This window comes from Aspergillus bombycis (genome assembly GCF_001792695.1).
Source record: "Aspergillus bombycis strain NRRL26010 chromosome Unknown contig00080, whole genome shotgun sequence".
Taxonomy (NCBI): Eukaryota; Fungi; Ascomycota; class Eurotiomycetes; order Eurotiales; family Aspergillaceae; genus Aspergillus; species Aspergillus bombycis.
Window position 1 is genome coordinate 75,695 of NW_019170082.1, and position 24,143 is coordinate 99,837.

General features: G+C 50.0%; 8 protein-coding genes across 8 annotated transcripts; 2 read left to right on the forward strand and 6 right to left on the reverse strand.

Annotated features, from left to right (window-relative positions):
- Nucleotides 1–186: 186 nt before the first annotated feature.
- Nucleotides 187–1,744, forward strand: ABOM_007514 (putative 3-beta hydroxysteroid dehydrogenase/isomerase family protein; the record flags this gene model as incomplete). The annotated part of the gene is made up of 3 exons (XM_022534643.1): nt 187–412; nt 512–1,154; nt 1,240–1,744. The coding sequence occupies 3 exons, from the start codon at nt 187–189 to the stop codon at nt 1,742–1,744; spliced, it is 1,374 nt and encodes a 457-aa protein (XP_022386627.1).
- A 317-nt stretch (nt 1,745–2,061) lies between these two features.
- Nucleotides 2,062–4,612, reverse strand: ABOM_007515 (GMC family oxidoreductase; the record flags this gene model as incomplete). The annotated part of the gene is made up of 10 exons (XM_022534644.1): nt 2,062–2,193; nt 2,278–2,462; nt 2,531–2,656; nt 2,719–3,004; nt 3,072–3,132; nt 3,191–3,806; nt 3,860–3,903; nt 3,956–4,209; nt 4,262–4,415; nt 4,470–4,612. The coding sequence occupies 10 exons, from the start codon at nt 4,610–4,612 to the stop codon at nt 2,062–2,064; spliced, it is 2,001 nt and encodes a 666-aa protein (XP_022386628.1).
- A 1,406-nt stretch (nt 4,613–6,018) lies between these two features.
- On the reverse strand, nt 6,019–6,732 carry ABOM_007516 (pre-mRNA-splicing factor SPF27 family protein; the record flags this gene model as incomplete). Its single annotated transcript, XM_022534645.1, has 2 exons — nt 6,019–6,641; nt 6,696–6,732. 2 exons carry the CDS (start codon nt 6,730–6,732, stop codon nt 6,019–6,021), a joined length of 660 nt encoding a protein of 219 aa, XP_022386629.1.
- Nucleotides 6,733–7,747: 1,015 nt separating this feature from the next.
- On the reverse strand, nt 7,748–10,118 carry ABOM_007517 (neutral/alkaline ceramidase; the record flags this gene model as incomplete). Its single annotated transcript, XM_022534646.1, has 2 exons — nt 7,748–9,824; nt 9,919–10,118. The coding sequence occupies 2 exons, from the start codon at nt 10,116–10,118 to the stop codon at nt 7,748–7,750; spliced, it is 2,277 nt and encodes a 758-aa protein (XP_022386630.1).
- A 1,762-nt stretch (nt 10,119–11,880) lies between these two features.
- Nucleotides 11,881–13,416, reverse strand: ABOM_007518 (uncharacterized protein; the record flags this gene model as incomplete). Its single annotated transcript, XM_022534647.1, has 2 exons — nt 11,881–12,839; nt 12,948–13,416. 2 exons carry the CDS (start codon nt 13,414–13,416, stop codon nt 11,881–11,883), a joined length of 1,428 nt encoding a protein of 475 aa, XP_022386625.1.
- A 1,002-nt stretch (nt 13,417–14,418) lies between these two features.
- ABOM_007519 (uncharacterized protein) lies at nt 14,419–16,068 on the forward strand (the record flags this gene model as incomplete). Its single annotated transcript, XM_022534648.1, has 1 exon — nt 14,419–16,068. One exon carries the CDS (start codon nt 14,419–14,421, stop codon nt 16,066–16,068), a length of 1,650 nt encoding a protein of 549 aa, XP_022386626.1.
- A 591-nt stretch (nt 16,069–16,659) lies between these two features.
- On the reverse strand, nt 16,660–18,706 carry ABOM_007520 (uncharacterized protein; the record flags this gene model as incomplete). The annotated part of the gene is made up of 3 exons (XM_022534649.1): nt 16,660–16,995; nt 17,053–18,588; nt 18,647–18,706. The coding sequence occupies 3 exons, from the start codon at nt 18,704–18,706 to the stop codon at nt 16,660–16,662; spliced, it is 1,932 nt and encodes a 643-aa protein (XP_022386624.1).
- Nucleotides 18,707–19,814: 1,108 nt separating this feature from the next.
- On the reverse strand, nt 19,815–20,742 carry ABOM_007521 (EI24 domain-containing protein; the record flags this gene model as incomplete). The annotated part of the gene is made up of 3 exons (XM_022534650.1): nt 19,815–19,989; nt 20,047–20,624; nt 20,665–20,742. The coding sequence occupies 3 exons, from the start codon at nt 20,740–20,742 to the stop codon at nt 19,815–19,817; spliced, it is 831 nt and encodes a 276-aa protein (XP_022386591.1).
- Between the last annotated feature and the right edge of the window lie 3,401 nt (nt 20,743–24,143).

Sequence of the window (24,143 nt, forward strand, 5' to 3'; positions counted from 1 at the left end):
TTCCTTCACGGCTGGGTAGTCGGATCAATCTAATTGGGCTATGTATGGGGGTGTCACGGAGAGCCGCAGGTGCAATCTGGCTAATAGGGGTAACAGATATAGCGCTGAGTGAGCGCACCACACTGCCAACAACACATTGGCTATTTCAAGGCACGACAGACTGGAACAACTGGGTGTGATAGCACAATGCTGTCCATAATCCTGACAGTATGCATTGCGGTGCTGCTCTATCTTTACCATGTCAACCGTGCTATCATGGCTGTTCCCGAGGAAGCTCGTCGGACGTGCCCGCACCGCTGGACAGTCGATGAGATCAAGGCGGCTTTTGAAAAGGCTGTGGACTCTCCCACCGATGTAGCCAAAAGTCTTCCTCCGAAGCAACATCGACGCTATATCGTGGTTGGTGGATCCGGTACGTTTCAGTCCTCACCGCAGAATGATACAACAAGAGCTCGACCAAATCCCGGTCCCCACGTAATATCGTTTGACAAACAACTAACCCCGTCCCCAGGACTCGTTGGAAGCTGGATAGTATCGCACCTTCTCATGCGCGGCGAAAACCCAGCCGCTATCCGCATCTTGGATCTCCAGAGTCCCCGATCTGAAGTTCTCGATCGGGGTATCGCCTTTACCAAGACAAACATCACCGATGAGCAGGCCGTCCTGGACGCCTTCTCACAGCCATGGGCCCCATCAGTCGCTGATCTGCCATTGACCGTATTCCACAACGCCGCAGTGATCCGACCCGCAGAACGCCTCAAGGCGTTCCTGCCTCTGTGCCGCAACGTAAACGTCGGGGGTACCGTGAACGTGCTCAACGCCGCCAAGCAATCCGGCGCAACCTGCATGATCGCGACATCGTCTGGCTCTGTCTGTCTCCGCCGATTCCCGCTGTGGATCGCGCCCTGGACAAAGACCCCTGAGTACCTAGTCCAAATCGTCAACGACTCCAGCGAAGTACCCAAGAAGCACGACGAATTCTTCGGGAACTACGCCGTCGCCAAAGCAGAAGCCGAGAACATCGTGCGCGCCGCCGACGACCTCGAATCCAACTTCCGGACCGGCTGCATCCGCCCCGTAAACGGGATCTACGGTGTCTCTGACTCCGCCGGCAGCGTCACAGGAACCTATCTCCGGAGTGGCGGTAGCCCAACGTAAGTTCCACCTGACCACTCTTGTCCCCCAAATCAAAATCAACATCCCCTAACAAGAAACCCACCCTCCCCCTTCCCTGAATAGCTGGACCTACGACGTCATCCACCACTTCGTTAATGCCGAAAACGTCTCCATCGCCCACCTGCTCTACGAGCAGCGTCTGGTCGAACACTCGGCGAGCCCCTCCACGCTCCCAGATATCGGCGGACAGGCCTTCGCCGTCACAGACCCCAACCCGCCCAATTCCTTCGACGACGTCTACCTTCTCCTCACGACGTTGGCAAAGACGCCCATCGCTTTCCCCCATGTCCCCGTCATGCTGTTCATCCTCATGTCTTATCCAATTGAATGGTACGCCTTCGTGCAGCTGCAGTATCTCCCCTGGCTTCCGAAGATCACGGGTGAGCTCGCTCAGTTGCAGCCAGGGCTGTTTGCTATCTCTAACGCGCATGTTATTGGGGATGACTCGCGCGCGCGCATGTCTCCTGAGAAGGGTGGGCTTGGGTATAACCCGCCTATTACCACGTTGGAGGGAATGTGTAGGGAGGTCAAGGCGTGGAATGAGAAGGCGGAGAAGAAGGGTTCTTAAGGGTGGTAGGCAGTGAATTTTTCTTTCGTAGAGTAGCTCTCACTGGACCTGCGTGTGGTTGATGTGTCTTAGCAGATGAGGTATATACATGATCGATGTATATATTAGTGGCAGCTTGTTTACTGACAGACTAGAAAGACCGATTGGTGGCTGGTCTATTCTTGTACTGTATATATATTCTGCTATATGTATTCAACAGACTGGGAGTGTATATAGTATTCAAGACAAATATCATGTACGGAATGAAGAAGAACCCTCAATTTCGCATTCTGCATGTCCTAATCATACTCGTAAACAACTTCCCCACAAGAAAAAACCTACAACCTAGCAAGATTAACAACCTCCCCAGGAGCGTGATACGTCGGGATTCTCATCTCCAGCGCCGCACCAGAATATCCCAGATCCTCAGCAGTGAGCACAGCACACTTCTCGCCGATCAGCAGGGCAGTCTGTCCTCATTAGCCAACCCATTCCTGCCCGAAAAAGCACATCGAAAGAGAAAGAGTGGGTGTGAAAAGCAAATGCAAACTTACACTGAAAGTATTGCACCCCACGTTATCCGGACAAATGGACAAATCACAGACCTTGAGGCCCTTGACTCCGTGGACATTAAGACGCTCATCGACGACACCGCCGTGCTTGGCGATCGAGTTGCCTTCTCTCGGCGCCATGCTGCAGGTGCCGAGGGAGTGCCAGGTGGTTTCGACGTGGCGTTGGACTGGATTGTTTTTGTTGTTGTTAGTAAGAAGGTAAGGAGGCTGGGAGGTTTAGATAGACTATGCGTACCCCATTTCTCGATATGCTCGATGTCCTTTTTGCTGTATTTGATTGGTTCTCGGGTCTCCTGCTTGTTGGAGTTGAGGTAGCTTTCTGTGGGGGTTTGGCCTGGTTCAAGGGGTTGGGACCATGATCCTGTTTTCATTGTTAGTCTGCGTCATGGGGTTATGTGAGAGGGTGGGCAGGCTGGTGCGTACCGTGCTGGATACCGGCGGAGATGTGGTTCGGACCGGCGTATGCCTTTGTCGTGGCTAGATCGAGGTCGAATGCCCGGGCCGCAGAGTCGAAGGCGAAGTGCGGGTGCATGCCGGTTACTTCGCCTGCGTAGGCGCTCATGCGGCGGGCGGTCTCGCGCGATTTGATGTAGCCCCAGACCATGGGAGCCATGTCGCGCTTGTCGTTCATGAAGCCGGCGTCGAAGTCGGGGGCATCGTAGGGGTCGGCGGATTGGATGTGAGTGAAGCCGCGAGAGAATGGGTATTCCTGGGATCAGGTCAGGTGGATACTTAAAGATTGGTTGTTGATGCATGGGGAGGGTAAGATGGCGTACCAGGAAGTGGAACATCGTGAAGAACTTGCCTGGGGGCATGAGCATGTGGTCGCCGAACCAGCTGTCACCGGTTAGTTACAGAAAAGAAGTATTGATAGTCAGGGAGTATGAACACTCACCCAGCAATGACGGAGTAGTGCATCACAGGCTTATCCGGCTTGTTCTTGAAGTAGCTCTCCCAGCCGCTGGTGAACTCCGGCGTAGGCCAGCTCTTCATTTCATCCAGTTCCTCTGGCGTAGGCCTGATTTTCACACCGGCGTCGATGCCGTTCGTGGCCAGTGGACCTGTACCTTTGAGGTTCCACTCCTCAAACACCTTCTTCTGCACTTCAGGGTCACCACGAACGAAGTCATCGAAGGATTCAACGTCCGGCTTAGCCCTGTAGACAGAGAAAGTAAGATAGTGGTCCTGGAAGTTGCGGCCCACACCTGGAAGGTTGACCAGGGGCTTGACGCCTGCTTTACGGAGCTTCTCGGGTTCGCCGATTCCAGATCTCTGCAGAATGAGAGGCGAGCTGAGTGTGCCGCTGCTGACGATGATTTGCTTGCGGGCTCGGAAAATCTTGCGTGGTGGGTTACGACCATCTAAGGGCTTGGTTGGAATGGTCGCGACACCCACCGCTCGGCCATCTTCGATGATGACCTTGTCCACCTTGGTGTTGCACTTGAGGTGGAGATTGGTGTACTTTGCTCTCGTACTGTGGACATAGGCGTGTGCAGCATCGCTACGGCGGCCTAGGATTCAGCTATTGTTAGCAGTGTTAGCACCAGGTAGAAAATCAACTTACCGGTATCACGGTTGATCCATTTCAACCAGTGTTCAGCTCCGTGTCTGTTACGTTGTCAGTATTGAACTCAAAGTAGTAGTATCTTGTAAGCCATACCCAGTCTTCAAGTCCTGCAGGTCATCCGTGGCCGGAATACCCTGCGACTCGGCAGCACGCAAGAAGTCCTGCATGATAGGATACGTATAATTCCCGAAAGAGACCTTGATAGGTCCATCAAACCCATGCAGGTCTCTGTTATTGCAAGCGCGCTGATACGTCTCATGCTTCTTCATCAGAGGAATGAGCTCCTTGGTCGTCCATCCCTTTGCCTGGAAATCGTCGTAGTCTGAGGCCGATGCTCTCGTATACATCTGGAACACGTTAACCCTTCATGGTCAAGGATTGGCAGTGCCAAGTAAGTACCATGAAGTTGATCGAGCTGCCTCCTCCGAGGATATTGGCACAAGGGACGACAGCCCGACGTCCGTCAAGCCATTCCGATGGACGAGAGTAGTAAAAGGAAGCCGTCTTTGAGTCCAGCTTCATGTTCCGGGGGTAGATGCCCGGGCGGTAGACCCTATTATGGTCAGTGCCATCTCCCTTGGTGTACATGAGATGATCTCTCGCTTACCATGGGTTGTTCAGGTTGTCTTCGCCTGCCTCGATCAGCAATACCTGGAGGTTGTGATCGAGGTTGGCCAGACGGCCAGCTGGGACACACCCAGAGCTCCCACCACCACAGATGATGATGTCGACCTCGTCTGGGATGGTCATTGTTACAGTGATATCTTGATACTTGATTTGCTATCAACGAAGTAGAAAAGTGAGATGTTACAAGGATCGCTATGAGGGAGAGATACCTCCTGAGGGGAATCCTGGGAATTTCCGATGAGACTTATATGTTCAGCCACGACCCCGCCAGGGCTGGTTCAAGTCCATGGGTCGTTATCGGCTTTCAAGGCTTCTGCTCCATGCATCGAATCTTCTGTTTCCTTTTCTGTAGGGACAATTCCCCGCATGACAAAAGTACGACGCGTATAAGGGCCCAAAATGTGGACTATCAGTGGGTGATTGCTGGGCCAAGGGACATCCAAGCAAAGATCGATCAATAAGAACGGGAAATTATATTTCGAGAGTTGTGGAATGTCGTCTACTACAATTCCCCGTACACCAAGACTGCTTATGCTACCAACAATATTGGATAATTATCCGGACAGATCCAATGTGTCACTACGACCGCAGCGACGAGCGGTACCCGTTGTCCGAGAGGCAGAGTTGAGCTTGGATGATGTGAAAGAGGTTCAAAGATAAAGAAGGCGGCGGTTCATTCATATCGTATTACTCCAGGACTGCTTTCCTACATCCCATTAATCCCTCCAACACCAGAAATCAATCGCGATAGGAAATCGATATGGAAAACCCAAGTAAGCCATGGATCTTCCGCGACAGCGATGCAATGAACTGTCCGATCGCAGAAATCAATCGCTCGAGACATCCGACACATTAGCTTTGCTGGGAGTAAACAGGAAAGTGGTGTCCGACTGTGCGACGATAGGGCCCCGTGTGGACGCAGACACGAATCAGTTCCATGTAGGATCTCGACTCGAGTATGAATAGCAAAGTTCACCACTAGCGTTGAGCATGAGTCGGCCGAATGTGGGGAAAGGAACCTTGAAGCTAAAAAATGAAGCTAAAGGTCATTACTCTTTCAAGGATTTCCCCGCACAAGAAGCTCCGAATGCTGTAGTGGCCGACGCCAACCACCAGATCCCTTTCAACCGTTGCAAATCCCGAGCGGAGATGATTCACGCTAATGCACTTGATGATTTTTCCATCCATTGCTACCCCGGACTCGTTTCTTGGCTTTCAAAGGGAGACCCACATGTCTCTGTTCTCGTGGGATTTGATAGATGGCCGCTGTTCCAGATTACTGGCTTGTAAAATTCGAACTGGACAGCCCCAACAAAGACAATGAAAGGCGATGCCACCAAATATAGCAGCCATTCAGATGCAATGGTATAGGAATCATAAACCAACAGGAGGGCTGAGTCAAGGATAATCGGCCATCTGGACAGAGAAGTTGCTTGGCTGTGATAATATGATGTGGCCTCTGGGCCCGACGCTTCCGGGCCCCGCATTAGGAACTGCAGGGAATCCTCAAAGTAGACTAAGAAACGCAACTACCGGGCGTGTTGTTGCGCAAGCTGACGTCGCTGCTCTAGGATTTGCATCCGCAGATTCTCCGAGGCCAGCTCAACGTCGAGAATCGCACCCACGCCTCTTTTCCATGTTTCTTCCAGCCCCACAAGCTCTCCTTTGCTAGACTCTTGAGCGATCTTCCTCTGCTTGTTCACTGTCTCCGCAGCTTCCTTGGTCTCAGCCAATTCCCTCTCAAGTCCTCGTAAGACATCCTCCAGTTGAGAGTTGCCAATCAGCCACGCGTTCTTACCACTCTCTTCCAGGAGCGTCAGATTATCCCGCCTCATGGACAAATGAGAACTAGCCGTGTAGGCCTTCTGCAAGGCTTGGCGCCACTCGTCAAGATTGGGGGTCGCATTTGGTCCCGCCTCGGAGGATCTGGTTGGTGGCTCAGGAGCCTCATAGCGTGAAAGATCAATTCCACCGGTCAAGGGCAATCCAGCAGCCTTCCGTTCGACCTCCTGCTGCATGAGGGGGGGAAACTGGGGTTCGGGGAATGCGGGGATGGAAGGATGAATTGTCGATGAATAGTCAGCAGGAAGTTCTGAGGCGATGAGCTTCTGGGCATTGGCTCGAGCCTGGGCGGAAGGTTCGGCATCGATATCTAAAAGAGTTGATTGTTAGAAGGAGAGAGGCCGCTGGTAGGGACGAGACCTACAAGGGAGAGAGTCATGGGACTCATTGATGAGAGGCATGTTGGGCTGGTTGGATAGGGGAGGTAGACGGTCTAAATTAATTGCCGGTATAACTCGAACTGAAATGGGAAGCTCTCAGCCGAAGAGTAGTGACTCTGTATAGATGAGGTTGAGGTTCCTGCCAACCTTCATCTTTTTCTGTCGGGCGGTGAACCAATAGCTCCCTCTACCTGATGAGTAATCAGAGCCCTAAACCCAGCTTCATGATTTGGAACAAGTTTTAGTGGCTTAAAAGACGAGTGAAAAAGGCAATATGAAGGTGATGATTATGATGGTCTCGTTAGTAATTGCGTCGTCAAATTAGGAACTCCAAAATATCTTGTGGCCTATCAATTTGGATCCAATGGCATATTGGATCTTGGACAAGTATTGAACTAATCTCTCGAATACTTCTAGAGAACAAGTTTGGAGGCAGAAAAAGGCTCCGTTCCCTTATCGATCTGCTGGAAAGAAATGTTATTTTGACGAGAATGTATAAAAGGACATCACTTTTGGGACCTGGCTATCCTTTCTTCAGGAATGTACACGCACTTGATGCTAGAAGGTGTGCATGCACCGTCAGCTCGCCGAAGACGATTCTTCCACCATCGACCCCCACAAAGTCCACACTTTTTACCTTCCATGCCAGACTAACTACTGTCCGCTCGATACCCTTGTGGTCGTCCAACAGCAACTTCCTTCGGCACGAGCTGCAATGCCGAATCATCATCTGATAACGTTGGAGCTGGCGCACCCTGGAAGGCTATTATGCTAACCATCATTAATTATTCTGGATGACCGATATACATTGGTAAGAATCCAAACGAGCGTATTTCCTAAATTCCCCCACTAGCCAAAGTATTTACACCAGCATGTGTAGAAGTCTGTAAGTCACAGCTAAAAGACCTCAAGCTTTGATGAAAGCTAAGTATTAACATTACTGACACGCAACTCTAATCCAACTGCTCCAGGAAAGGCAACGGATGAAGATGCGATGTCTATATCCCCGAGTCCAAGAGGTTCAGACATATAGTGCTTAGCTCGTTGCCACCGTAAAGGAGCCACTTATTCCTTCAAAACCCCCGATGTCACCTTTAACGGTCTTGAAGTCTCCATAATAATGCAGGCGATAGGTTCCGTCCTTGAGGGAGGTAGGGTTTCCAACGTTGTAATAGTCATCCTCTATCTGCCACTGGATTGTAACCTCACTGTGGCCCAGAACCGTATTCGTTCTCTTCCAGGTATAAACAAGGTTCCAATCTCGGTCAGTCCGTACAACCTCCCAGGTGTCAGTTCCGGGCTTCTGTCGCTCAACCGCCGCGAATGTGGATTCTTGACGTAGGTTGTTCCGAGGGTTAGCTCCGATGAAGGTGGCATTCACAGTGTCACCAGGTCCATATGTGGCATTATCGACAGACGAAACGACATCACCGAACGTTTTACCGATGGGGCTACCATCGTACAAGACACCTGGAATAAACGATAAAGACTTGTCCGTGTTGATAGGAGGTTTCACTTCGGAATCCAGTGGTGGCAAGCTGGAGCTGTCACCGAGATATGGAAGATATGTGAGTGTGAGGTTAATATATGCCGCGAGAGTGTTGGGACCGTAAAGAGTCGAAGCACCCTCATAACGTTGTACATGGTATTCTTCCTCGGTCGCCACATAATGAGCATAGCTATTCGACGGAGCACCCAAGACTACCAAGGGATTTGCCACCGAAAGCACGTCTTTCGCGGATTTTGCGATGGCTTCTTTCCAGCGCCGTCCAGACATAGTCGTGGCCTCGCTGGTTGAGATGATGATAAACAGCTGACCAACCCTCAAAACCTGGATATCAACAATATTCGGTGTCCATGCATACGGCTGTGTTACTGCTCCCACATCTAAGAGGACCTCTTTCGGCGCTTGGCACGCTTTCTGCTCCTTAGATGGTTCGTGAATGAAGGCACGAGCAGCATACCATAATGGATTTTTCTCTGCTGGTCCACTGCTGTTTTGTGTAAAGTCAAACATGCCCGGCCCATCAGTAGTACCGGCAGCAAACGAGAAGCCGAGAGCTGCCGAGCATGTCTTCAGAGTGCTTGAATTAAAGGGCGAGATAAAGGTGTAATCGGAGAGATCCTGGTACACGTGGAAGGCGTGGACATCAGAGCTCTTGAGAATCGGAGTGGGATTGGAGTCCAACTGGGTATAGAGTTTTCTGGCAGCCTCATATTGAAGCTTCCCGATTTCGAAACAGCTCTTGGCACCGTTGTCCTTTTCGCGGAAGTAGGGCCCACGGCCACGACAATCTTCCATTGTACCACCACATGTGCTGTCTTCATATCGGCACTTCTGCCCAGAGCCATCTTCACACCATGCTCCCAAGACGTTCGGACTCGTGTCTCCGACATTCGATTGGGAAAAGCCGGCAACGAATTCGTCAGCGAACTTTTTGTCGGCCTTGACACTTCTTTCAAAAAGCCATGCTGCAACTCCTTTGTTATCGCCAGTTACTAATGTATTGTTGTTATACATGGAAGTGCCATGCACTGGGAAGAAAGTCAGAACGGCCGTCGTTTTATTATCCGTTGCTCGGTCGAATCTCAGAAGCGTCATGGTCTTGTCCACACTGTCCGAGTATCGCGCTTTCTCTTCTTCCGGATTGTGATCGTAACTATACGGGCTTCTGTTGATGTTCGCATTTTCAATGTCTATGGAGCCAAAGCTCAGGCGTCCGGGAGCTATACTTTGATGGGCTCGTTTGATGGAAAGCAGGACACCATCGACAATTGCCTGGTAACTCTGCTTGTCGAATCCCTTATTGGGAATCTGAGGGAGAAGATAATTCATCCACGCACCCGGTCCTGAGTGGGAGTGGGTTCCTGTAAAGGCTACGTTATGCTCACCATAGTCTGCGAATTCACTGCCAAGGCTAGCAAGGCCTTCGAGGACTCCATGTCGCACAGCAGTGTCACCTGTCAGCGAATCTATAATTAGATAGATGAAGGTATCCTTTGGACGGTTCGGATTTGCGACTATGAAAGCACGAGAGTAGATTCTCTGTCGTAGACCAGTTCCAATCTGGTCCAAGCTGGCGTAGCCGCCAAATCCGATCTCGACAACAGGCCTGGTTTAAAACTGTTAATGGAACCTTGAGGTATTGAAAAGAGGAACAATTAGGCGGCGAAGGGAGTGGACAGGAAAAGAGAGTGTAGGATTACCCAGTAATGTCCGCTCTACCAGCTCCTAGTAAGAAAACGCTGTCATCAGACGCGAATTCAGTGTTTCTGTCGGCCCATTTATACCTGCTATCGACCACGGGCGGTTGGTTGGAATCTGATATGACGGAAAACAGCAACAACAGGAACAGCGCTGCTATAAAGGTTCCCGAAACTACGACACCCAACCTCGCATTCGCCATATTGAGGATGTTATGGTTGAAATGACAGACAAAAGGTTACGACATTAGGAAGCCTGGGCAGCCGAAAGGGATATCGGACCTTTTTATCTGGATATCCCTGTGAATCGCTTCAAGCCGAGGCGAGTCGATCCCTCTGCATGCGCATGACCAAGTATAGGAGTAAGACCAGCGATCACAAATCAATATTCAGTTGTGATATCCCGGAAGGAAGGGGATGAAATCGTGCGATTGGTGTAGAGCTGAAGGAAGGGTGACATCGTCTGTCCGTAGTTTGGATGATGACTTGCCCGCCCTAAACTGAATCGGGCACACGTCCTCTTCATCCCCCGCTCTTTTGAACCCTAAGTCCAAGGAGTAGTCCCTGACGGGCACCGGATGGAATGCAACAGTGCATAACAAAAGCAATGATGAGCATTATGATAGACGGATAGTTCATTCCATAGGGCGGGGATGTAGCCATCTCTAACCCTTCCGAGACTAGTTCTCGTTTAGTGACTCCATATTAGTGAAAGGGTCCATCCGTTCACTGCCGATCCTCCAAAGGTCAATTGAGCAGTGGGCCAAGACGGAGCTCCCCGAGCTTGTTCCTGGGGAAGTCGTCGTAGTACTGGAAAGAACAATCGTTAAAATAAACAAAAGGAGTTGGATAGGGCTTGTGCTTGTACGGAGTAGTAAGGTTGAATTGATTCTATACGGAACGTATCTTTAAATAGCCTGATTCATCCGATATGAGAATTGTAACCGCATAGAAGAGCAGAAGCCCTATTGGTGAAAGACTCCCCCTATTTTTTTTCTCTTTGCTTTCTCTCTTCTCTTCTCTTTTCTTGTTTTCATTTTCCGACATTAATTCCGAGGTCCTTTGCTAATAACTAATGGAAATGATAATGACAATCATTTCCTGGCATAGCTTTATGCCAGTCGCTCCTTACATCTTGCATAAACTCAGTTGTTTTTGCACAGAGGAATATATCCTCCGAAAAACAAGTACCAAAAAAAAGAAAAAAAAAAAAGATGTATTCTTTTACAAGCTATCTTGACATGGGTGTAATTTATATGACAAGTAATAGAGGATTCACGACCAAGAGAATGGCCTTATTAGTAACTACTAGTAGTAACACAGTTTAGCTGGTAAAGATAACGCGACAGCAATTCATGATGCCACTGAATTATGCGTCTTTACTAGAACAGTAGCTGAAAGGAGAGTTAGTTATTACATTGTATTATTTGCATACTACCGAGGCAATTATCCACCATCGTGTCCAATCTAGTAAGGACCCAAAAGGCTCAGCAGCTTACTCCGGCGTACACACCGAGGAATATACCAAAAATAGCTCGAACTGGACTTCCAACATCCTCTATAATACGATCGTCATATAGCTCCACCCGTAAATGTATAGATAACGGTGCTAACTGTGCTTTCTGGAACGGGTCCAATTGGAAGTTGAGAGAATATTGCAATGTCTTGCTATTATTTCTAGATATAGAGTGAGAAGTCTACTTGACAGGTGGAAAATTCGCCGTCATTCTTTACTTGAGTTAACTAGATGAGGATCTGCGTTGTCAATATTGGGGTATGGTATGATTTGAATTTCCATTGAGTTTTCGATAATAAGCTAACTCATTAGATATTTATTGGAATTGGAATCGGTAACTCTGTATATCTTCATGATAGTTGTTCCTGTCGTCCAACGTATACAGAAACTATATAACATAGATATCACATATTTACCCACCCAACACAATAACTCCATAAAACCAAATTCTAAGCCCGACAGAGTTTCCCATTCTCCGTCGGCAACCCATCATCCGTAACAACCCTCCACCCCTCACTCCCAACAGCAGTAGCAGCCCAAAACACATCCCCCGGATCCATCTCCCGCTCCAACTTCAAAAGCTTCCCATAATTCTCCCCATAAAATGCCTGCTGGAAACCCGGTTCCATGTGATCACTCTCTCCCAGATACGACCCAGCGCCGGGACTAACATCGCGCCAGCGCTGCATGTGCCCGTAGGTGAAATTGTGCCGAGCGGCAGCGATCTCCTGTGCCGTCGCGTTGGGACTCCAGTTTACGCTGGAGAGAGCGTGCATGACTGTCCGGCGCCAGGCGGGATTGACTGCGTTGTCTGGGTGTTCGCCTCGGGGTGCCATGTTGAAGGCAATGAGGGTTAGGCCTGCTTGGGAGGAGGCTTTGATGGCATCGAAGGTTGCGTTTAGGCGGGTGGGGTCTTCCCAGTTAGTTTTGGGGAAGAGGCGTGAGCCCGTTGCTACGTGGGTCTTTTCGACAACTTCTAGTGGGAAGGAGGCGTTCCAGGCTGAGTAGAAGTTGTCAAAGTATTGGGTCTTTGGGATGAATCTTATTCCTAGTTGATGGAGCCGTTGGAACCAGGGCTCTAGAAGTGCTTCTGTTTCAGTGATGGTCTTGTTCGGGGCGAAAAAAGGTTGCATTAGGAAGGTTAGTTCGCCGTTGGAGGGGAGAATGAAGAAATATGAGTAAATGCCTGCGTCTGAGTGCTCGATGAACAAGTTCAGGTAGGCGTGGAACCCGGCCCAGAAATTCTTGTGTGTGATATTGCTCTTTGCGCCGGTGGACCAGGTGAAGGTCGATGTTGTGACTGGGATGGTAGGGTACGCTTTGATAGTGACGGAGGTGACGACGCCGAAGGTGCTGCCTCCGCCGCCTCGTAGCGCCCAGAAGAGTTCTGTGTTCTCGGTGAAGGAGGCTGTGACAAATCGTCCGTCAGGGAGCACCACTTATATTAAGAGAACTTGATCTGCAGCAAGGCCGTGGATTGAGCTAAGCGGGGAGTGCCCGCCTCCAAGGATGTAACCGCCTGCCACGCCCACCGTTTGTCCTTCGCCTCCTACTACCACCAGCTGCCGGTCCTGAGCCGCTTTGTAGATCTCATAGGCTTGGATACCGGCACCGATCTTGAATGCAGCACCGGTCCAGTCGGTGCCTGATGCATTATAGGACGGAACGTACTGGATCCCCTTTAGATTATGGGTCCAGATGCTGAGAGCTCCTGCGCCCCCGGATTTACCTGAGAAGTCATGGCCGGTGACTTGGTTGAGCAGGTCCCATATGCGAGGGCTGGGCCATGCACTATCACCCGGGAAGACCTTGCAGCGAGAGGTCTGGTTCACGGTCCGGGTGGAGTCTCCAAAGCCGAAGAGTACTGTATCGGCCGGATGTAGATGTTGCAGGTCTTGCGACTGTAATTGGTAGCGTTCAAAGCCGAAGGGCTGCAGACCCGCCGTGACAGTAGCAGCGAGAGTCAGCAGCACGCACGCCCTCATGGTGCCAGGATCATGAAATTGTCGGGACCAATCGCCACTGCGGTAGTTCTGTGTCTTCCACGTAATCTTGGGCGATGGGGAATCTCTTGGCTTTTACGCCAACCACTGTTGCAGGGAATCTCAACATGTCATGAAGGGGCTGCCGCTCAACTGTGCCAGAGTCTACAACTAATTCATCAGGAGTGCAGCATCAATGAAGGCAAGCAGTTCACATTTTCACACCCCTTCAAAATACGGGAGGTAAAGGAAATATCCGAGTCCATCGTTCTACATTTATTGGACCTCGTAAGTAGGATATCACTGTAGACTGGCACCAGGATATTGTGAAACTCAGCCCTAATCATGCCATCAGTGCAAGCATTGCCAACCTGATACTGTGATCCTCACCAAAAGACACGGATCCAACCTCACTCGTACAGCGAAGAGCAACTCACTTGTCCCAAGACCCATTTTCGCCGGCCTATTTTGAAAAGGACCGGCACTGAGCCACCTCGTTTCAGAAAATACTGCTTTGAAGCGTCGGCGCCAATCAACACTGCCGCTCAGCACTCGGCGCTTTGGTGAAGAACCATTGCTTTGTCGCGCGCCAATCCATCCAGTAAAACACCAACAATCTCAATTCGTGCAGGCCAGTTTGAGACACGCTGGATTCAAAGGAGCTTCAATGCGTTTCTGTTGCCTTGGTTCCATAGCGTCAACGACATTTGCCGACCATGATGCTCCGGCCCAACAAAAGGACCGCATTGTTTAAGAGTCTTTTCTCTTCCTTGCATGGTCTTGCATTGTCGAGAGCGTCTGTTTCCCTTTATCTTTTTGTCGTTCTTTCAAGCCTTCCCTTCGTTATTCCCGCTAATATGGGTGATTGTCTGCTCTGAACTGACTTCACTTAATTGCCACTTGTCATGCCGATTTGGTCTAATGATAATCTCGTCGCATCCTCTCCTTAATCGATAAACTGGGATACTACCGTGCTATTCAACTCCTGGAACCTCAGACGACAAGATGCATTTCATATATACAACTCTCGTTATTCATTTTATTGCCTCGCTGTGCTCGGCTGGTCCAATCGCTCATTCTCGGTTAATGCTGGAAAGAAGGCATCATACCCCAGAAGAAACATCGTCACCTGTATTAGACACTTCTACAGCCGCTTCTCACTATCTACAAGATACCTCTGCCACGCCTGGCAGCAGTATCTCTTTACGTACTACGGCTAGCACATTCTCCACGGCGATGCAGACAGAGTCGAGCTCTAGTGCTGTGCGTCATCCTTTCACTGCTGACGAAGATGAAGACGAAGACGAAGATTCCGAGAGCCATTCGGCACCACTTCCATCGTCACACATGGCCGCGAGTAGCTTGTCGGCACCTGCTACACATCTGCCTGAAACAACCACAACCAATACCCTCCCTCATGGTTATGGCACCCCCAGTGCCTCAGCCTCCAAGACATCACGTACAACACATACAACCTTGCTCGCAGACACACTCTCTAGAATCGATATTGTGCATTCCAGCTCCGCGGCTGTCGCATCGAGTGAGATGGCTGAGCCTACGGTCACGACAACTACAGTCACATCAACAATCTATACACACCGCAGCTCCACAGCTATTGCCTCCAGGACACCGTCATCACACTCATCCGGCCCATTTGGAGCCAGTGCATCGACTTGGAAGACTGCGAGACCTACGTCGCATCTGTCCCCCACAGTATCGGCAACTTCCATGAGTCCCTCTGCTGCTGACCATCCTACGTCTACGCCAGCTCAATCTTCTACAATTAAACAGACATCATCACATTTCTTCCGCGGCTCCACAGCAGCCACGAACATTATGTCTACAGTGTCATTTATCCCTACCATCGGCGTGATCCGCACCTTACCAGGAGCTGGCTCTCCTGGTACCTCTAACGGAGCACATCAGAGCCCAACTGCAACTGCATCGCATACCAGTGTCCATTTGACCTCGGGCACAGTCAGCAACACCCATACATCCAACACATGGACCGTACGCCCCACAGCCGCGGCCTCTCACACAAATTCGATATCCCACACCCAGACTGTTTCAAGGGCATCGATCACACACACCGGCATACCAACAACCAAGGGTCCCGCAGCACCGGATGTAACAGGAACGGTCGTCTCTAGAACTGGGATCGTGATAATCATACCGGGGATATCTACAAGCCGGAACATCACGATCCCGCTGAGCCCTGACGATAACATTCCCTCAACGGGAACAGTATCAATGTCGACAAGGTCACCCCAAGGAACAACACCTGTCTGGGTCACCTCACAAACAACCCATACCTTTAGCCCTCATGGCCCGGGCTTGGTGACGACCATCTATCCCACCAGTACTGCGACCAAAGTCATCACTGTTGAATTGACAGCAGCCGGGCAAACTCGATGGCCGACCACTACTGCTACATCTGTCCCTATGTCAAGTGAGCGAAGTTCGCGACCAGCTACACAGGCGACCGCCAGTAAGAAGGCACCCGCTCCAGTGTCGGACAGCCCCGATAGTGGAAATTCTTTGGTTGTGAATCCTGTTTCGCCGATGTTTCTGACTGTGACCGAGACGAAGACGGTGACTGAGAAGACGACTGAGACGAGAACCACTCTGATGACAGTGATGGCTACTGCTGGTTGACGAGATCTTCTCTCTCTCTCTCTCTCTCTCATTCCCCTTCTTCTATAATACGTCCATTGTCTGTTAAACTGTAAACAATACATTCGTTTAGCTAGTTAGAACCAAGATAACCTCTAATACAATGCAATCTAATTCCCAACTCCAAAACCAACTCTTTCTCAAAATTATCCAGAGTAGCCTCACCCTCAACCAACCCCCAAACATCTTCAACCCTCCTCATAACCTCCTCTCCAAGCCTCTCCCTCCTCGAGCCCTCGACTGTCCCTGTTATTTGATTTATGCCACTCGCACCAACCACCAGCATAGTGGCCAGTAAGACACGAATATCTGTGCTTTATGTGATGACTTTTTCTAGAATGTTCTGGTCTTTCTGGCAAATGAAGTCTTTTATTTTCGTAGCTATTGAAGATACGCTCCAAGTCAGAGTAGAATATGCAGATGGATATCTATGACGCCAACCCAAGAAAATATACATCAGACCCTCATCAGCAACTCCGTCCCGTCCGTCAGACTCGCCCAGACGCCATTCCATGTGTATATAACCAAAGGAGAACACACATTATGTACAAAATGAAGACAACACTCGTCAGATCATAGTTCTGAAAGCCATCCTCCTGCGGCTGCAAACCTTGCCTGATACTCTTTGACACTAGCCCACTTGCGGAGTTCCTCTTCGTCGCGATCCATGTCACTGAGATAGCTCATTGAGCGGCCGTTCGCCTGTGGGCTGGCAGCCGCCATTGACGGGCTCGGAACTGCCATTCCCTCCAAACGCATGAGGGTATCGATGAAGGCATGGAGGTAAGACTCTGCCTCAGCCACAGTCAGCGGGTGTGGCCCCGCGGCCAAAGCGGTGGAATCGGCCGGTTCCATATTAGGGTGGGGAAGATTAAGAAGTGTAGAGGCGACCTGGCGGACCTTGGCAGTCTACGGATATCACTGTTAGCCGACTTATCATAGGAAGCGTGGGAAAGGATAACATACAAAGCTAAGCCCGTTTGGCTCCATGTTGATTTCGTTGATAGATCGGATCAACACCAACATATCCCGAATCACAATTCGACGCTCTTCCGCCATCGTGGCACCAATATGATCCGATTGGGCGTCCACATCAGCCTCAAGCACGCTGGGCTGGTCTTCCTCGAGCTTGACCGGTGATGGACTGATATTCGTCGCTTGTCCAGCCCGCTTCTGGTATGCCTTCCAAGCGGCATACAGGGCCCAGTACTTCTCAACTAGATAAGACCGAGTCCCTAGCTGGCTTGCGTAAATGTTTGCCTTCTGAATCTCGTATTGGATGTGTCGCCTTTCATCCTCTGTCGGACTCGGGCCAGGACCCTGACCCGAGACCGAACCTTGTAGTGAAAGCTCTCTTGGTACATCAGCAACGGCGGATTTGGCCTTCTGTAGACTTTCCCAGACAGCAGCCCTTTGCCGTTCCCAGTCAAAAGGTTGGCCACTCCCAAATGCCACTTCCCAAGCCGAGACTTGGTTGTATGAATTATATACGCGGACATTAAGGTTAAACCCCACCAGGCGAGAAACTCTGTCTGCCGGTTGAGGTTCAACATGAGTCGGAAAAATAAACTCATCATCTATTTCGAGGGGTAAGGGGGGATACCGCTCGGTCGGGGTTTCAGGGGGGATGTGAAAAGTAGAGTCCGTCGACCCCATCTGCTGCAGCGTTCGGTACCCAACTAAGACGGCATAGAACAAGCGCCGCCCAAGTTCCTGTTCAATGATGTCAAGCTGTCCTTCTCCCGGTTGACCGGGTTGGTCCTGTGATAGGCGTGACGAATAGGAGCCCGGGCTCGGTGGACTCATCGTCCGAATTCGGGTGCTATGGCCGCATAAGTCATACACATGCAGCATCGTCAAACATTCGGATAGATATGAGCGACATGTTCGCATACTGTACATATAGCCAGCACAAATAGACAGAAAATAGCCGATGGCTGCATCGTAGACCGTCAGGCTCCGTTCGAGATACCCCGCGCCTCTTGCTTGGACAGCTATGTCCCGACATCTCTTGACCAATGCCATGGAGTGCGGGTACGCTGCCTTTTCGGCTGCGGTCTTCAAATGAAGCCTCGGCCGTCGTGGAAACGACGTCACTAGAGTCCCAATCATGGAGGCCGCCAGGGCCAGGAAGGTACGGTTGGTGACATCCTCTCTTCGATCAAGAGCAGCACGAAAGGTCGGTTCATGAGGGACGGGTATTAGCGGGTGGATATAGGTGAAGTAGTCATCGATCAAGAGTCGTATGGTAGACAACGGACATATCAATTCCAAAGAGAAAACTGCTGGTGGCGGAAAAGGCTGACTGTTCAAGAGCCCTGTCGATTCTGGCGATGTATGATCAGACGGGGTGGGGGAGCCAACGGGTGACGCCGTGAGCTTCTGTCGTTTCAGCGCTTCTGCATGACGGTTGGGAGGACCACGGCGCCTGCTTGGTCGCTCATAAGTACAGGGGATATCCAAGCTTGCGCACGACCGACAGGGCGGTCCGCCGGTGTCACACTGGTTGGGGTCCGTTAGATAGGTCTCCGGACCAAAGGGTACCACGTTCGATACTCACTTTCACCTTTCGAATACTGCAGGCATCACAAGCCTTGCGCAGCCTGGTTCTCTGGTCCATGGGTATAGAGGTGAGGTAGCGACCGTTTCCATGCTTGGGTTGAATCCATGGGCCTAGGGCATTGGGCTTTATACCAGGATACCAGTGTTTGGCATTCTCTGAGCGCGGCAGATTGGGATTTGCGATGTCTTGCCCGGACTGATACCCCGGAAGGTGATCTCCAGACAGCAGATTGGACGATCGGAGGCGATCTGCACAGACGTTCTTCGGGTGATGCACAAATTAAGCAGTCGTGCCTCGGTGATTAGACAGGACAGGACTCAACGGCTAGACTCTTAAGCCTCAAAAATGGTCGCATTTCCGAACGGTGCCTGGGAATCCCGGTGCCTAATAAATGAATCAAGCCGGTAAGTCCCTCACCGATGGTGGTGGAGCCAAGAAATGCTTGGCTCACGCACTCCCCCTCCGAAAGTGGGCATAAACCCGTTGTGCTGAAAAGCAGTTTATAGCCACGGCCGATCTAACAGTAGAAGGATTGATGGCCTCTCCAGAGTCTCCACGAACAAATGTCGAGCCTCCGCGACGGTCACGTGGCACCGCAGCATATCCGCCGCCGGCATTTGGTCAAGACGAATGAGCGATCGAACCACACAATAGTTGGCTCTGGACCATCTCCACCTTAGGGTTTCTTATCTGCAGGAAAAAATAAATGGATGGGGTGATTCTGGAGCCAAGCTTGAGCACTGACTGGCTGAATCAGTCGATGGGACTGTCAACAGAGTTTACTATCCTCGACTTAGCTGCGTTAGCAGTGCTCAGGGGTTCCAGTCCGCCACCTCTCAAAAGTCACCGAGTCCAAGAAAAAAAGGTGGTGGATCATCGGTGGGGACTGAACGCTCCCTTGAAAACCCCTCAATCTCGTACTCTAATGGGAGGACGATATTAGTCTAGAGTACAAGACTACTATGAAGCTAACGACCCAGACTAGATGACAAATACTTTAGTCGGTCTTCTGTCCGAATCAGGTAACAGCTTCTTATATGCGTCTGTCTCCGTATGACAAACAAAAAAGAAAGAAAGAAAGAAAGAAAAGAAAAGAAAAGAAAAGAAAAGACAAGGTGAAACATCTAGAACAAAAAAGAAATAAACAATTCGAGCCAAAACAGGTTTATATCGTATTGCCGTCATGATACTCGTCCACTTCATCCGGTCTCGCTCTCCCTATCAGATCGCGCTTGTTCTCTAGATCCACGGCCCAGAGTGCTGAACCAACGGCAGTCGACATCAGGAAAAACATAGACAAGGGCGGAACCAACTGAAGGATCAGAGCAACCGTTCCAAACCTGGCGTAGCCATGGTTAGCAAGTCCCTGTGGATCAGCAAGGCCGAACAACACTCACGTAGTATACTGCAACTGGCGATGGCGTATTTTCTCCTTTCTTTGCTGCTTCGAAAGATCTAACAGTTGGAAGTACCGCCAGTGGTGAAACGGACCCGCTCGATACCCTGTGAGCACGAGAAACATGGGCGTCCCGGCCACAGGAATAAAGTTTAGAGGGAGGAGGACAACAAACTCCACGATCTGTCGCAGAGAGAATGGTGCATAGACGGCACTATGGATCGGCTTTCCCAGCCGTTTGACGACATCATCGCCTTGCGGATATAGGACCCGCGAAGTGGTGACCAGTTCCCCGTGGCCCTCATTCACTAGGACAGCATCGAAGATATCCACCAGGGTTTCATCAACAAAGAAAGCTTCGAATAGTGCGGCCACAATTGCAGCGCCTTCTCCTAAGACCAGGACTGCTCCATTGACCCAAGCACCACGGCCTTGAAAGATAGAAAGAAAGGCGACCTGGGGCAAATAGGTAAAGAGGAACAGAATCACGTAAATGAACGCCGAAAGCAGAACAATCGGAATTAGACGAGTCTTGAACAAAGGCCACAGGAAGCGATGCGACGCGAAATAATACACACCCTAAATAGATGCGTCAGTAGTCACGATCAAGTATACCTACTCGGTAGGCAGCAAGCATTGCACTGACGCGAAGAGGATACAGCCAAGCAGCTCTGCTAGGATTCAGCGATCGGGTCATAGCGACAGGCCAAGTCAGAGTGCACGCTAAAAGAAACCACACTGAGATCTATAATACTAAAACTAAGCAGGTGTATCAGCACGCTGACCGAAGCGATAACTAGTACTTCGGCACGAGAGATGATTTCATGGGTATCTTGCGGCTATGGGACCAAGATCCGAGGCACATGATCTTATCGATAAGCCCGGGCGGTCAGGGCCACAGCTATAAATTGAAATTCTTTTCATCGGCTCGCGAATATTTCTTTTTTCTTCTTCCAACTTAAACTGAACACACCTCCCTATTCACTCTGAGGTTCACAACACCATGGGCCCTTGGAGGGGAAATGGGAGGTTAGAGTAACCTGCTGCCTTACCCCAAATTCTTCTTTTTTTTGTGGAGCGTTTGGAAATATTTACAGCGTACACCCTTAATTTTGCGTCGCCTGGTGTAAATTGGCTAATAACCACAACCACCGAGTTAACCCGTACGGTCGTTCATGACATGTAGAATTCCCTGCAAGCTATTGACAATCGCTGTCGGCTCCAGAACCGGCGCCGCTGTGTCCGCCCATCCTTTCCCAGGCCGGTCAATCCAAATAAATGACTTTCATGCCCACGTGGAGCGCCCCTATTATGTCGAAAGGATTGGAGCTGATCACCCAGATGTCTTTCATTTCTGGCACGCACTTTCCCATCCTCTGGGCCAAATATCTGTAGACCTCCGGGGCGGGCTTAAATTTCTGAACGTCATCGACGCTAACAAGGTCTCTTAATGTCTCTCTATGGTGCGACAGTGGGCCTGACTGAAGGATGGACTTGGATACCATATTCGAAATCCCATTGATGAAGATAATGGGCACCACATTCTGAGCCCTTGCCAGCTGACGCCCGGGAACGCGGCCATGTTGTCATGCATGCGAAGCAGCTTATTTGATATCGTCGTTCCCTACCGACCTTCCCCGTATCATGCCTTGCATGGATAAGCGCATTACGTGTGACGTCTTCAAAGGATATGTATCATCCTAGCAACAACAAAAGGAGCCGAGGCTGGAAACGAAGACACTAGCATAGCTCACACATGCTACTCAATCGCCACGTATACTCGAGCTGGTAGCGCCTCCACAAAGTTGCAATTGACTGAGCACGGTCTTTGTCACAACTGACATACTGTTCCAGGTCTCCGGCTACGGATCCGGGCGATAGTATGGTACTGTAAATATCGAAGGCAACGACCGTTGTTTGAGCCATCACGAACGCAGGGTGGATATTCTGGACCAAAGGATTCCTCACGCTAATTTCAGTGTTTAATTAAATATCTGGAGTTCTGTTTGAGGATGAAACAGAATAGACCTGCGACACCAGTTTCAGGTTTAACCCCACGGAGTATGCGACGGATGACGGGAGATGTCAACCGAAACTCCGATTCCAATGCCCTCCGGACTCCATGCCGAAACCCTGACTCCCCGGGATTTCCCTAGTCTAGCTAGGAAGGTTTCGCGCAGTGTCTCAGCACAAATGTTCAGGGAACAGTGGAGACATACGTGAATGAAGGGGACAGTCACAGAAGAACCCTCGGACCGCTCGAAAGTTAGCCTTGTCGACGAAATTGACACGCACAAGAAGCTCTTCAGTGAATTCAGTCCTATCCTACACTCTGTACGGAGATTGGCAAGTACTCTAGGCGGAGGGGCCGCTTGGCCGTATACCGCGCTTGAAAAAAATTTCAAAAACAAATGTCAGCTACCCAGCAATTAGAGGAATGCGAGTCTGTCGCCTTAGCCACTTGGTCAAACTGCCTTCTTGTAAATACGTGATACTGAAAATGATAAGCTGTAGTTTGCACTGTTTTTCAAGACACTTGACTATGCAACCTATGTGATCAAAGCCTTTGAACTTAGATTACCTACCATAATAAGACCTTGCTACATGCATAGGAAGGGGGAATATATTTATGCAAGAAGATTGCCTCAAATTTTTGAGCTAATGGGACATCTTCGATCCATCTTGTGACATTTTCCGATGTGTACACATGCATCCCGAGATATATAATCCGGCATCTACATTTGTGACCCATATAGGCTCAAATCCCGATCGTTCCATAGCCATTGGAAGAAGGAAGAGCAGTGCTATACTTATAACAATTTAAACAATCCCCGCGAGTCTAACCCCCCAAGCCTTCCCAACACCCGTTTTGTTAATCGAGACTGCCCGACAGCATAGACCAGCACCGGCCGGCTTCACAAGCCATCCCCCACAGTCGGATTCGCTACATAAAGGCTTACTACTATAGTAGTATAATAGCACATCTGGCAGTAACCTCTAGATAATTACGCATTAGTAGACACCACTAGTGGCAGCAGCGGGGAGTCATAGCGTCACCTAGTCCAGGTACCTCGGTGGAAGTTTCGACATGTAAGTGTTCTGATCTCACTAGGACCACAATACACGCTAGGTGAAGGGCTACCACTGAACGCAAGATTATCAAGTGAGCTGAAGCCTGATTCGCTTCATAACAGCCGAATAGTCCCGGTACTCACGGAAGCTACAACCTAATTCATCCATCATCGGTGGGACCCCAGGAGAACCCTTCTAGTATATGTTCTTTACTGCTAGGGGGGTGTTGTGGACCTTCATGGCCACTTATTACATAGTAGTGCCCTGTGTGGACTCTGTCATCGTGCATTGATATTAGGGATACCTGTGCCTCAGATACATCACATAGAACTAGCTAACTAGCATGCAAGCAAAACCCGAAATACAATCTATTCTCATTCGCACAGTGGACGAGGAATCCCCCCGAGTAAGGTATTCAAATAGGCTCTATAGGCGTCTCATAGCGAATGAGAAACCAAGAACTAACATTGATAAGGAGTTAAGGCTAGACCAGGCTACCAAGCCTTGAGGATGTTATCTCAATTATCCATGAATAGTACTAGTGATACATCCATCCGCACAGCACAATCGCGCTACCAACGTCTCTTCGTACATCCCAGCCAACATCCATCCTTTCTCTTCCTTTAGTCCGTCTGTTCTAAAAACAGTACAGTTTAATTGAAGGTACGCCACGAACCCAAAAACAGAGCTCGATTCACCTTGAGGTAATCAGAAAATAAGTTTCTATGAGGTGAAGATGACTCGGGAGCCTCGGTCCCCTTCCTAAAGGAGATACCGGTCCGGAACCCTAAAATGGGTCTGCAACGTAAAATCCCAAACAATATACCTAGCAAGTGGATCGACGCCGCATTTGTTAACGTATACCAAGGCACCGAAGCTATTTGGCAATAGCCAGTGCCTGAATCCGGAACCGTTTTCCTGTTGTGGAGATGGCGATCTTTTTACGTGGTGGGTTTGGGGGGGATTTTTTCTCTAGTGTGTTCCGGACTATGGATCATGACTCGGAGGCTCGGAAAATGTATACGA